The sequence below is a fragment of the Lycium barbarum genome, chromosome 11, assembly GCF_019175385.1.
Source record: "Lycium barbarum isolate Lr01 chromosome 11, ASM1917538v2, whole genome shotgun sequence".
NCBI lineage: Eukaryota > Viridiplantae > Streptophyta > Magnoliopsida > Solanales > Solanaceae > Lycium > Lycium barbarum.
Window position 1 is genome coordinate 37,640,771 of NC_083347.1, and position 13,895 is coordinate 37,654,665.

The following is a 13,895-nucleotide window of genomic DNA, read 5'->3' on the forward strand; positions in this document are numbered from 1 at the left end:
GAAAGTGCCGATTCTGAAACAAATAAGCAGACGCCAATCACAAAACTACGTAGATCATCCAGGATCAGGAAGCCGATTCACAGGTACTCTCCATCCCTCAACTACATTCTACTCACTGATAGAGGGGATCCGGAATGTTATGAAGAAGCAATGCAAGTCGATGAATCGACCAAGTAGGAGCTGGCAATGAAAGATGAGATGGATTCACTATCGGCAAATCATACATGGGAATTAGCCGAGTTGCCAAAGGATAAGAGGGCATTGCAAAACAAATGGGTTTATCGGATAAAGGAAGAACCCAATGGAAGCAAGCGTTATAAAGCAAGGCTGGTTGCAAAGGGATTTCAACAGAAAGAAGGCATCGACTATACGGAGATCTTCTCTCCCGTAGTCAAGATGGTGACTATCAGAACTGTTCTTGGACTGGTAGCAAAGGAAAATCTACATCTGCAACAGATGGACGTGAAAACTGCATTTCTTCACGGTGATCTAGACGAGAAAATCTACATGCGACAGCCGGAGGGATTCAAAGTCAAAGGAAAGAAGGGCATCAAACTCTCACAAGAAGAATATGTGAGGAAAGTTATCAAAAGGTTCAACATGCATGATGCCAAGCCAGTCGGCACTCCCTTGGCTGGACACTTTCGGTTGTCAAAGGATCAGTCGCCGACAACCGAGGATGAGAAGAAGCAGATGGACAAGATACCTTATGCATCTGCAATCGGTAGTCTTATGTATGCAATGATATGTACAAGGCCAGACATTGCACATGCAGTGGGAGTTGTCAGCCGATTTATGAGCAATCCGGGAAAGCAACACTGGGAGGCTGTGAAGTGGATATTCAGATATCTGAAAGGCAGCTCGAGTTCAGCTCTGTATTTTCGAAAATCAAAAACAGGATTGCAAGGGTATGTTGATGCTGACAACGGTGGTGATGTTGATAGCAGAAAGAGCACATCCGGGTATGTTTACACCTTCGGAGGTACTGCAATCTCTTGGGTTTCCAAGTTGCAAAAGATAGTAGCTCTCTCTAGTTGTGAGGCTGAGTACGTTGCTGTGACGGAGGCCACAAAGGAAATGATGTGGCTACAATCTTTTCTGCGGGAATTGGATCAGGACCACGAGGGAAGTGTGCTATATTGTGATAGCCAAAGTGCCATTCATTTGGCAAAGAACCCGGTCTACCATGCTCGAACGAAGCACATACAACTCCGGTACCATTTCATTAGATCAGCTTTGGAAGATAGAGCGCTAGTGCTTGAGAAGATCGCAGGGAGTCAGAATCCAGCAGACATGCTGACAAAGGCAGTGACGATAGACAAACTGAAGCTATGCTCAGCTTCAGTTGGCCTGCACGAAGTATGAAACTAGGAAAGAGCTGCTGCATCGATCAAAGTGTGAAGACAAATTAAAATTAGTCTTCAAGTGGGAGATTTGTTGGGTCCGTCCCCTTATTTTGAGGAAGAAAACACCTCCCTTATTTTAGGGAAGAAAACACTTCCCTTGTTTTGAGGAAGAAAACATCTTCCTTGTCTTTGGAAAATTGTCAAGTGCTTGCTTGAGTCACTAATGACATCAATAGGTTCATCTCATACCTATAAATAGGGAAGCTTTCTCATTTGCTAGATACACCAAAAATTGAAGAAGACAACACATCCCATAGAGAGAAAAATCTAAGAGAAATACTCTTAGTGAAAGGCTTACGAGAAGTCTTTGAGAGAATTTTTAGAAAAATTCTTGAGTGTAATTGGGATTGGGGTTGTGAGGTTGAGTGTTATAAACACTTGTAATATTTCTTCTTTAATAAGATCTGCAGCAGCAACGTGGACGTAGCTCTCACATTGAGGGTGAACCACTATAAATCTGTGTGTGCTATTTATTCTTCGCTTACATCACGGCGTAAGTAGGTTCTGTCTAAGGAGGTTGGTATTTAAGTGGTCCAGCTGTGACTCTCCAATCTTTCCTGTGAACCTGCTTATAAAGGTCGGATTTGGGATTCAAAAATCCTAACAATAATATTATTTTATGATTTTGAGAATCGTACTATTTTAACTGATTAAAATTTTCTTTCACGTGATAGTACTAATTTTTCAATCATAATGTAATTTCTGTTTTTAGATTACCACTTGTATAATATAGAGATCAAATAAACACAGTGAATTCTATTCCTAGTAAGATGATCAGAGGGAACGTTATAATTATAATCTAAAATGATTAATATTCAACATTAGTAAATCGATCAAAATATGAATACACACTACAACGACGTAAAACTAGCAACAAAATTGTATAATCACATGATTGTAATTATAGGAAATTAATTGGTGATCTCTATGACTATATCGACGAGACAAATTGCGAAATATAGTCATAATTCGAGGCGCCGCCAGTCAGAATTTTATAAGTCTGACTAAGTTCTCGCCTATGCCAAGTCACCAACAACCCTTTTCACTGCTTCCTCGAAAGCAGACTCGTCCCATTCACTACCCTGGACCAACACAAGAAAATGAGACAAAGTTGGTAACTTGATTGCTAGGAAAGACAAATCAAACAAGAGTTTTAACTTGTACAAATTGATTATCTAATTAAATTATTTATAAATAGAAGGGGAGCACCGGTAACGATAAAATTGTCTTCGTCACGGGTCGGCTCGTGAAAACAGCCACAGATGCTAGCATTAGGGTAGATTGTCTACATCATACCTTTTTAGCTACGACCCTTCCCCGAATCCTGTTAACGCGGGATGTTTTGTGCACCGGACCATCCCCTTTAAATGATTTATAAATGATAAAAAAGTAATTTAATACTACCAAATAATAATTAATAATTTGAGAAAAATGTTACTCCATTTGTTTTAATTGATTGTCCTATTTTTCTTTTTAATCTTTTTAAAAAAGATGCATCTTTCCTAATTTGGCTACTCTTTAATTTCAACATCTCTCATGATATGTTTAAGACCATAAGATTAAACGGCATTTTGATACATTATACATATCTTTAATTAAAAATCACAAGATTCAATTTTTTTTTTTATCTTTCTCAAACTTCGTATTAAGTCAAACTAAGACAAACAAATTTAAATGCATGGAGTAATTAATTTGGTATAGCAAATTTTGTTGATAGAACAAAAAAGATTATATTATCAATATATATAATTTAAATAGTTCCGACAAACTTGTAGGCCAAATAGAGAACTAGAAAGTTGGAAAAAGTTATTCCTATAATGAAAGTGACAATTCCCCACTACTTAGTTTTCTATTTTGGAGGGCGGAGCAGCTCATAGAAGCCTGAGAGAAGCATCACCTTAAATGGTTTATTTGATAATTGATAGTATCCACTGATTATAAGCTTTACTAAAAGTATGGTAAGATAGCTATATTATGATCCATTACAAGAATTGTACCATAAAATATAATGTATCTAAGCTATATACAGCATACGATGATAATATAATGAATTTCTTACTCGTCTATATAATTTAACATGTTACAGTAAATATTACTTATTAGGTCACTAAGAAATTCACGTCTATATAATTTAACATGTTACAATATATGTTATTTATTTTAGGTTACTAATTAGTGCTAAAAAATAAAGCTACATGTGACATCCCTTTAAATGACATGATAGTGTAAAATACTTTTTACACCATCACCATATATATAAGAGTTTAAACTCTATTATAATATCTGTAGATGAAATAATATAATGTTTAAACTAATGCAAAATACTTAAAGAAAATTAATGACAATGTCCTACTTGGTTTTGCTATTTTGGTATATAATCTTGATCTCAATTCCACTAGGGTTGTGAACTAGAGAACAAATTCCATTTGGATAACATTATAAACATGATTTTTTAAAATAAAAATAAAAATCTATATATCTTTAGGAACTTGTTCGATGAAATTATGCTGCCCAAATAAGAAGTGAATCGAAAAATTATCAAAAAGTACTTCATGTTGAGATTTCTTTTCTCCCATTACTCGAAGGGCTGAGTAAATCAAGCAAAAAGATACTCCATAATCCATCATATATGAAGGCAATTTCGGAACTTCAAAATATTTCCATATACATAAGTAATAAACTTTATAAGGAAAAACAGTGGTCCGGTTTACTAATTCAGCAAAATAAGTGTAAGATTTAAACTTTATATTTTGTACACTTACAATATAATCTAAAAAATGTCTATAATCAGGTCTGCTTATAATAGACTCTTGTGGTCCGGCCGTTTTTCGGACCCCGCGCATAGCGAGAGCTTAGTGCACCGAGCCGCCCCGCTCTTTAATTAGGTCAATAAAAGTCAAATATAGGAAACTTGCTATAATAATCATTCGTAATTGGAAAAATGTAAGATATCAACCACAACTGATTAGTAATCCTATAATTTCTTTTGCGCTGTCAATGTATATAATTTAAATTTAATTAGTTACAGCGGTTAGTTTCAGAAAGTAAAATAGGCGTACCTCAATTCTAATTCTCAAAGTTATGTGTGTTGTTACTGGTGCTGATTGAACCATCGGCCTGGTGTTTGCTGCTACTGACTCTAAGCTTACCTGGTTGTCAGTTTTCAAGAATTCCAGCAAACGAGTAACCAAATCCAACATGCTGCATTCTCCTCTTACTGAAACTTGCAAGTCCATTATTCTTGATTCTGATGTTGATTCACCTACATTTATTATTTCAACAGCTACCCTTTCATTTCCATCAAATGAGGAGGAGCTAATGGCATCTGATTTCATCTGAGGTTTAACTTGTGCTTCCAGCATTTCATTCTTTTTACTAAGTTCTTCCACTTGAGCTTTCAAAGAACTTAAGTATTCTGTTGTATTGGCAAGAACTGATGCTTTGTCCTTCTGCAGAAGAAACAAACCCTATGAGATTTGAATCATTTCATTGTAACATTATAAGTTTTGGATTCAAGTCTCAGCGGCACCTATTTATTAAAAAGAATATCTACGTACATGTGAGGAAGCATGTTGAAGACATAACTGAGTAATCATACCTTTGTACCAGGTGGGAGTAAAGATCTAAGTAGTTGAAAACTATCGTTAAGCTTTTCTCGTCTTCTTCTTTCTGAAATCATGTGATGAACCTGATTGCTAGAGGGGGCACGTGGGCTCGCCTGGATTTGTTCTTGCCTTTTCATCATATTTAAATTCCTGAAGAATGTAATGGATCTTCTCAAGATGTTTTCTCGTCGAGTTCTGGCTGCTATTTGCAAATTAGTATTAGGACCTAAACCCGATCTAAACCTTCTGAATGCAGTGGCCTTTTGTGTTGCTACTTGATAATGCTCTGTTGCTACATTTTCTCGCGATTGGTGAGAGGACGAGGAAGAAGAAGGTGATGTCATGACCGCTAGATACGCTCTTGTCAATGCAGCATCTTCGGTTTCTACTCTCGGGAATTGAAATGTCTGAATAGCTTGCTGCTGGTATGACATGGCAGTGGCAGAAACTGGTCTTATGGTCTGCTCGGAAAAGGTATCCGTTCGGGGTGGTTCTGGTACATACGACGTGCTAGATACATTGAAGAGAAGTGATGAGTATTCTCCCGGGCTATCGAGAGAGAAAGATGAAGATGGTGATGGCCTATTTTGATCAATTGGCAGCAATGTCTGATGATGAGGAAGCCCTCGTCTTGCTGCTGCTGCTGCTGTCGCCGCCGCTTGATTTGAGAAATATTCGGCCAACAAGTGTTTCATCCCCATTTCCAAGTTTACCTTTATAATGGAAGTAGTGTTTGTGTGTTATATAAAGAACTTACATATATTGAAAGAATAGATTCTTGAAACAAAGAAAGGGCGGTCACACAAATTTTATAAAAAATTAATGGTCTTACTTGAGGGCTAGAAGTCATTCCAAGCTCAATTTCTCCTATGGTGCACCCCATCCAGATAGTTGTCTGAAGTAAAAAAAATAAAAATCAGAAGAAAAGAGTTTCATTACCAACCACATTATTGTATATGGATCATGTGATCATGAGATAAATTATGTACAAACCTTGATCCCAGCTTCCTGCAACATTAATTATATAAGGTTAGCTTGGACATATTTAATAAAGTAGTGAGAAAAATAAATTTACTATTTATCACAATCAAGTAGTACCTGATAGAATTGAAGCTGCACCGGATTGGATGCATGTGTTTGAAGATCTGCAAACTGCAGCGCCATATAAGGAAGATTGTTCTTGAAAGCGAGTCCTGGAATGCGGCTGCAGGTGAATAAATACACTTACTTAGAACAATTCTCCTTAATTCTTGCTTCTATTTCCCTCCATAGGATAATGTTTATCTAATAAGTACCTACCCATTATCCATGATAAGCAATGAATGCTTATATTCTTCAAATAGCCTCTGGGCAACATCATTTTCTCCATTGTAGATTCCACCAAAGGACATGAAAATGCTACAAAATGAACTCAGATTAGTTATCAAGAACAAATTTATGAAAATGTGGCATGCTAGCTAGAAGAATGTTTTTGGGCATGTACATATGTCTGTTTCGTACTGGAAGAAGTATCTAGACTATGATGAGTAGAGGGGATGAAGAAGTAGTCTTACTTAGAAGGTTGGAAGTATTGCCAGAGGCATATGTAAGTGCAACCAAAGGACTCCATTATCTTTAAGAGAAAGACGGCGCGGTCTCCTTCTTCAAGGAAGAAGATGGAGTCCATGGATTGAGCTCCAACAAATAGAAAATTTCTATATATGCTTACTTCATGAGAAAGGTCAATAATGCTACAATGTGGTTTTCATAGTTCTTAAGCTTTTGCATGCAGTCAAGGTGCTCTGTATAGAAAACTGAAACATATTTATGAGTTTCAAGAAGTTCTGGATGAACTCAAGAGCTAAAAAGGTTTCATTATTTGAATCTTGACAGCTAACACTTTTGGCTACCATTCATGTTTGGTGGTAGTTTCTTGTGGGGGAGATTGAAGGAAAGATTTGAAAAGTAGTAAGTAGAAGGGTTGGAAGGATCCCACAAATATATCATCATAAAAGGAAAATGAAAGGGACCCCACCAAACTAAAGAGTGATGATATATATGTGGGCACTACAAGTCTTTGAGAAGGCTAAGGGGATATTGAAAGAAAAGTAGTAAAGGAAAAATATAAGAACCTGAATTTTTCAAGGGATGAGAAAATTAGATTTGGAAAAGTCGGAGAGAAAAGAAGTAGCCAGCCAAGAGGGTGGAAAAGTAATGGTCAAAGTCCACCAAGGTAAAGATTTGAATTGAGTCAAGGGAGGATGGCAGAAAGTGACCCTTCCTTATTTTTCTTTATGTAACGTTTCTGGATAATTACACTAACCTAATCACACAATCTCTCTTGTTCTTTAAAATTGCAGAAAGGTCTCACCTATTTGAACACATATATAGTCAAACCTCTTTATAATTGTCACACGTTATAACAACATTTCACTATAATGGTCTGATTTTCTCCGGAACCGATTTTTTATATTATGTTTTACTTCTCTATAACAGCATTCTGCCTATAACAGCAATGACATTCATTATAGCGGTACACTCTTTGTAAAATTACCTCTCTATAACAGCCACACTCAAATATTGTGTAATAATATTTTGTAAGAAATATATTATCTATAAAATAAAATATTAAAATATTTATGATAATCATCATTAATGTCATGTATATAGTAAATTTCAAGTACGAATATCTAAAAATCTTCAATTATACTATTAAGTTCTTTAACAGCCTTCGAGGAAAAGCTATTGAATTCCCTTTTGCTGAAAATTTGAACAAAAATCTTCGTCAGTTCAAACGTTATATTATTACTAAGAGACTGAAACTTATGAAACAATCTACAATTTTAGAATTCTTGCATCAAACTTGAAAATTTAAAGTTTCAATTAATTTTAAATGCATATGTTCCTTAGATTTTAATTCTTTATCGGTATGGTATAACTAGTTATGGATTTTTTAGTAATTTATTAGTCCTTTCAATTTTTAATTAATGAAATCTGAAAATCAATTGGGATTTTAAAATTAACAAGTATTTTTGGTTTCGTTTATACTAGCTTAAAAAGTAAAAAAAACAAAAAATGTGTAGTTTTGTTTATAACAGTTAAATGAAATCTAAACACCAAATGCCAGTATACATACATAGCAACACCTCACTATAGCATTCATGAAATTTTCGGACAAACGCTATCAGTATAAAGAGGTTTGACTGTATATAATGTTACCTAGTAGATACTCCCTGTTTATTATTATTATTATTATTATTATTATTATTATTATTATTATTATTATTATTATTATTTGTTCCAAAAAGAACTTTCTAAATTTGAAAAGAATTCAACTTAAACTTCTAAGTTCACCTTTAAGAAATTCTTTTATAGTAATATAAATGTTATGAAATGCGTAAAGAACTATAAATTTCAAAAGTTTTGTAATCACATCTATATTGTGACATGCTTATGATCACAAGTTCCAAAAATCTTCATTATCTTTTCAAACTTCGTTTCTATTCAAGCTTTACCACATAAATTAGAAAGGAGAGATTATCATGTCATTTTGTAAAATCAGTTTAGAGCCCGTTTGGATTGACTTATTTTAAGTACTTTTAAGTCGAAACAACTTTTAAACCCTTTTGTAGTGTTTGAGTAAAGTAAAAAAGTGTTTTCAAACACTTATTTTTAATCTAAAATAACAAAAATAAGTTAAAAATTAAAAGTTAAACTTCCTTATGATTTATGCTTAAAATAAACTCATCCAAACTGGTAGTTACGTGACCTAGCATTTACTTATTTTACTAAGAATTTTAGTAACAGCACATGATAACATAAATGGTTTTAGTCTTTCCTGATTAAAAAGAAAGTTATGAAGTAGAAAATCAAAATGTATCTGTGGACGCTGAAATTTTATTAAATTTAAATTCACACGAAATGGATTATATTAAAATTCGAGATATATTGTCCAAATAAATATTGTGGACTAATATAATTGGATTAATTATTTAAGTTCAATTAATATGAATTTAATTAATGGTTTGATTTTGTTGGGTTAGTCCATCGATTTTGGCTACAAATGATGAGCCCACTTTACTAAGCCCAAGATATCGTCTTATTTAAGAGGCTCAGTTTGGTGTCACATATCAAATGACGTAGCACGCCAAGTCAAACAAAGGAGCCAAAGGGATCATTTCAGATTAAAAGCTAATGAAATGTGCACGTGTACAAGTGACATATGTTCCGACTAATCAAATATTGTCATGTCAACTTCAATCTGATTGGTCGAAAGGATCGAGTTCGTTTTTATCACAACTTCTCCATCCTACAACTATAAATAGAGTCCTCATAATTCAGAAAGGGGACCAAAATTAAAATGAGAAGTCAGAGGGACCTCGTGGATCAAACGCTACAAGTTTTCTATGAGCTGCAAGCATTCCTCTACAAGTTTCAAATACCCGAAGATCAAGAACAAAGGCAAATTAAATACCTAGGCGTTCAAGATCAAATTCAACGAAGGCAAATCAAATACCAAGGCCTCCAAGATCAAAGTTACTTGTTCATAGGATAAATACTGTCTATGGCGGCGATCAAAGCGTTATACAAGTCAAGATCAAATCCATCAAATTCGAGATCAAGCTCAAAGGACCTTAAATTTATTTACTGTCCAAAAGAAGAATCAGATGATTCATGGAGATTGTAACACTCACTATATCTATGATCGTTGCAATATTTTTCTGTCTTAATATTATTTTCTCGACGTAAATTTTATTGTCTACGGTACCTTATGGCTACAAAATACAACTCTTCTATAAGATAATCTTTAGATAAAATTATCAAATGAATAATATTCGAATTTTAGTTATTATATTTAGGGGGGAGATGTGTTTGTGGATGGGCTGTCATAGAGTGCTTTAATCATTTTATTTTACTAAAATACGTGAGAGTTAATCATTTTTAAAATGGATTTTAAAGAAATATAGAAAACAAATGGATGTTTTGTTAATAGATCGATCGTCCTTTTAAGTAAATAATTCCAAGTAATTTTTTTTAATATAATCTATACTATATTAAAAGTGTGAAGGCCTTAGAAATGTTAATTGATTTTTTTGTCCTTCATTAAAAGATTCTATAATAAACAAAATTGTCATTTACTATTTTTATCAAATTATTATTTTATTATATTTATAATATTTCACCCACCTTAAATTATTAGGATTCCTTTAAACCAATCAATATTACTTAGTTGTCTTTCTTTATTTAGGTTTAACATTCACTATAGGCTTCTCTACCAAAACCGTCGCAGGCAACAATTAGGTTTTTGTTTCATTATCTATACTACCACTTTAGGTTTAGTTTTCAATTATACCTCAATTTCTTTGAGAGAAAACAATTTAATCAGGGAGCTTCTTATCCTTATCACGGTTTCCTTGATAGTTAGTATGCAAAGCTTATATTTTTTCTTCATTCCATATTCTTTAACATAAAATTTTGATAGTGTCTATGGCTGCAAAAATAATTTGCTTGTGATTTAAGGTAAGCTTTTTAAAATTTAATTTCTCCTTGAAGTTACAACTTTGCTTGATCTAGCAAAGCTCTTATATTTGCTTCTTCATTCCATATTCTTTAACAAAAAATCTTGATAGTGTCGATGATCGCAGAAATAAATTTGCTTGTGATTTGAGGTAAGCTTTCTAAATTTTTAATATGTTCTTGAAGTTATACGATAATAGAAGATTGTATATTTTGATAGACAATCGCTAATTGAGAAGTTGTCAATTGTGGCTTTTGTTTGTACTAATATTCATATACAACTAATAATTTGCAATTGACTTATTTACAAATTTGTATAGGTTGTTTGGATCAATATTGCATTCAGTCACAAAAAATTTACTCATTGTTGAAGGTCGTGTGTCCACCAAACAGTATATGAGAGACCTGGTTGTGTACCAGTTCCCTTATGCAATGTTGTATGTAAAGGACACAGGATGTTACCGTGGAAAACTCCTTGCCCAAGGGATTAAAAACCACGACCTACCCCTGTAGGATTTCAACTCCACTACACGAGCAACTTCAGGTTACAACTCTATCGTAAGCTAGGAATTAACTCCCATAATCCCTCACCCTTAGAATAACGCTTTATGCAACCTAGGAACTAACCCCCGTAGTCCCTCCTCACTTGCAATGCTCCGATTACAATCACCTCTACTTGACTAACTCTAGCCAAGGACCACTAATACACCTAGACTAACTCTAGCCTAGTGTACCACTCAAAAGCTTGCGGAAACACACTTCCGGCAAATACACTTTGAGACTTTTAAAAACACCTACAAATAGCTTCTTAATAAAAAAGAGTAGATTTATAAATCAAGCACAAACGAACTAAGACATACAAAAACCTAACGAACGTAGACAATATTTTGTGTCTGGATCAGGTTCTTCAGCCTGTAAATGGCTTTGTTATTGAGAGATCTTGAGAAACTTGCGTCGGTAAATTTTGCACAATTTGAATTAGGTTTTTTCAAGTCTGCCCAATATATTGCCATCATGTTGTATTTATAGTGGGAGCAAGTGCGGTGAAAAGAGACCACTCTTCAATTTTAACCTAAAGCATGGGTCATCTTATTGCTGTACTTGTGAGCAGCAAGTGGCTCGGCTTTACAGTTGTCCTCTACTGACGGTGCAGGGTGCACAGGGAGCAGATTACAGACCAGGTCTTTATCTGTTCTGAAACAGTTTGACAATCATCAAAACATGAATTCACTTGGAACTATCAATTTTTCCCTTTTTGATGATGACAAACTCATAGACTGATGTTCCCCCCCTAAGAACCAGCTTCCCACTTGTTCCTCCTGCGAAGCAGATCATCATTGTCAAGGCACCTGTAACATGTTAGCAATATATAATACAACACATACAACACATTCCTCCTTTGTATATCTTCCCCCTTTTGGCATTATCAAAAAGTATAGCATATCCTTCCAATTTCAGTGTCGCCCTCACATAGAAGGAGCCCAAGCACATTAAGACATGACAAGCAGAAGATAAAACAAGCAGAGGATTAGCTACTGCCTTTACAGAGAAAAAGCCAGATCAAGCCATTATCAATGACAGCTGAAAGCAACATACATAGCAATTTTCCAGATACAACATATGATAATTAAAACACTAAAGAGAACCAAGGTCAATGAAGAAGATTAGAGAGGAAAACTTGAAAGATAGTGAGACAGCGAGAACAAGACGTAAGCATGGAGATGTGCAGATCATGGAATTAATATGGCTAAGAGACAGAGGCAAAGGCCTTGATAAGGTTGTCCAAACGTAAGTTGGCTGCCCGCTGATCGCTGACTAGCTGATCTTTGATCTCATCAATTTACTGTTTCAACTGTTCATTTTCAGCCTTCAGCCTTGTGTTTGCAGTTTCTTGTTTAGCGCAGGGATTAGGTTCCTCAAGCAACTAAGTCTTCAAGAGAACATTTTCAGCTCGTAGCCTATCCATTTTAGAAGTTGCTTTTTCTTGAGCATTAATTAGACTTGAAATAGTCGAAGTAGGTCCAACCCCAACCCTCTTGGGTATACACTTGCACTCCTCCAATGTGGTTATTATGACCATCTGCTTCTGGGTTCCCTCTGTGGCCTTGCCAGTTGTCACTCTAAAGTGTTCAAAGATCTTTGTTAAGAAGAAACCATAAGGAAGACCATGTCTACACTTGTTGGTATGTACGACCTTAATCATGTGCCCGATCATAAGAGACGGTAGGCTAACAAATCGATAATTTGCTAGAGCTTCAAGGAGATACAGGTCGGTGATAAAAGCTTTACTTTTCCCCTCAATTCTTGACAGCAACACTTTGTTAACAAGCTCGAACAGAAACTGATATTCAGGCTTGAGTTGTTTTTTGAAGATCCATTCTCCAGTGGTTGTGCCTTCGAGCTTGACAATCAAGTCCTTGAAGGCTTGAGTGGCTTTTCCTTCCACGGACTTTACGATAGGTAGATCGAGGATATTGCTCAGCCTAACTTCATCCAATTCAATCTCAGATCCATTCACATGAGATATCAAGGTGGTGTAGTAATTAGAATAGCAGAGGTTTGCATAAAATTCCTTTACTTCTCTACCAAACACTTTTGGTCCCGGAGCAACAAAAAGATGACTCCACTGTTGGAACTCGACAACCTCTAATAATTCATTCATTCCATTGTACTCGGTGATCTTTTCATCAAACTCTCTTCCAAGTAGCACTTTTTGCTTCCTCAAATTCTCTTGTCTCTGCAGTTTTAATTTTCTGAGTCTGCGTCTTTTTGCAGAGTGATCATGTAATCCTTTTGAACTGACTTTTCTTTTCTAGAAGATGAGTGATGGGTGTAAATTATTCATAATTTTATACATAAAAAAATAAGTTTTAAAATAAAACATGAATAATTATATCTTATTCTCGCATGTTTTCTGACAGAATCTTGCATGAAGAATATCTCGGAAGAATGAAAAATAAGCAAATGCCAAAGAGATAAGAAAATATTTCATGGGTGCAACCACAAGTCCATGTTCACAACCGTGAAATTTCACATGTGGGAATTACATAAAGACAACATTGGGAGAAGTTGCAAAATCCACGGGTGTGACCACCACTTTCATACTCACACCCGTCAAGTGTTGGCATCAAGAAAGAAGTTGTAAAATCCACAGGTGTGACCACCACTTTGATACTCACACCCGTGAAGTGTTGGCATCAAGAAAGAAGTTGCAAAATTCACGGGTGCAACTACCGTTGTCATACTCTCACCTGTCAAGTCTTGCCATCAAGAAAGGAGTTATAAAGTTCACGGTTGTGACCACCACTCCAAGAAATGCATTCATGGGGAGATACTATTTTTCCTATAAATAGAGGCATCACTTTGCTTAGAAATTATCTAATCCAAT

The 13,895-nt window shown here is 35.1% G+C and overlaps 1 protein-coding gene across 1 annotated transcript; it reads right to left on the reverse strand.

Annotated features, from left to right (window-relative positions):
* Window positions 1–2,177: 2,177 nt before the first annotated feature.
* On the reverse strand, window positions 2,178–7,050 carry LOC132617343 (putative transcription factor bHLH041). Its single transcript, XM_060332335.1, has 8 exons — window positions 6,565–7,050; window positions 6,311–6,409; window positions 6,110–6,215; window positions 6,005–6,019; window positions 5,844–5,906; window positions 5,005–5,724; window positions 4,466–4,855; window positions 2,178–2,488 (listed from the first exon to the last, which is right to left on the reverse strand). Exons 1-8 carry the CDS (start codon window positions 6,675–6,677, stop codon window positions 2,423–2,425), a joined length of 1,572 nt encoding a protein of 523 aa, XP_060188318.1. The 5' UTR covers window positions 6,678–7,050; the 3' UTR covers window positions 2,178–2,422.
* Window positions 7,051–13,895: the final 6,845 nt, after the last annotated feature.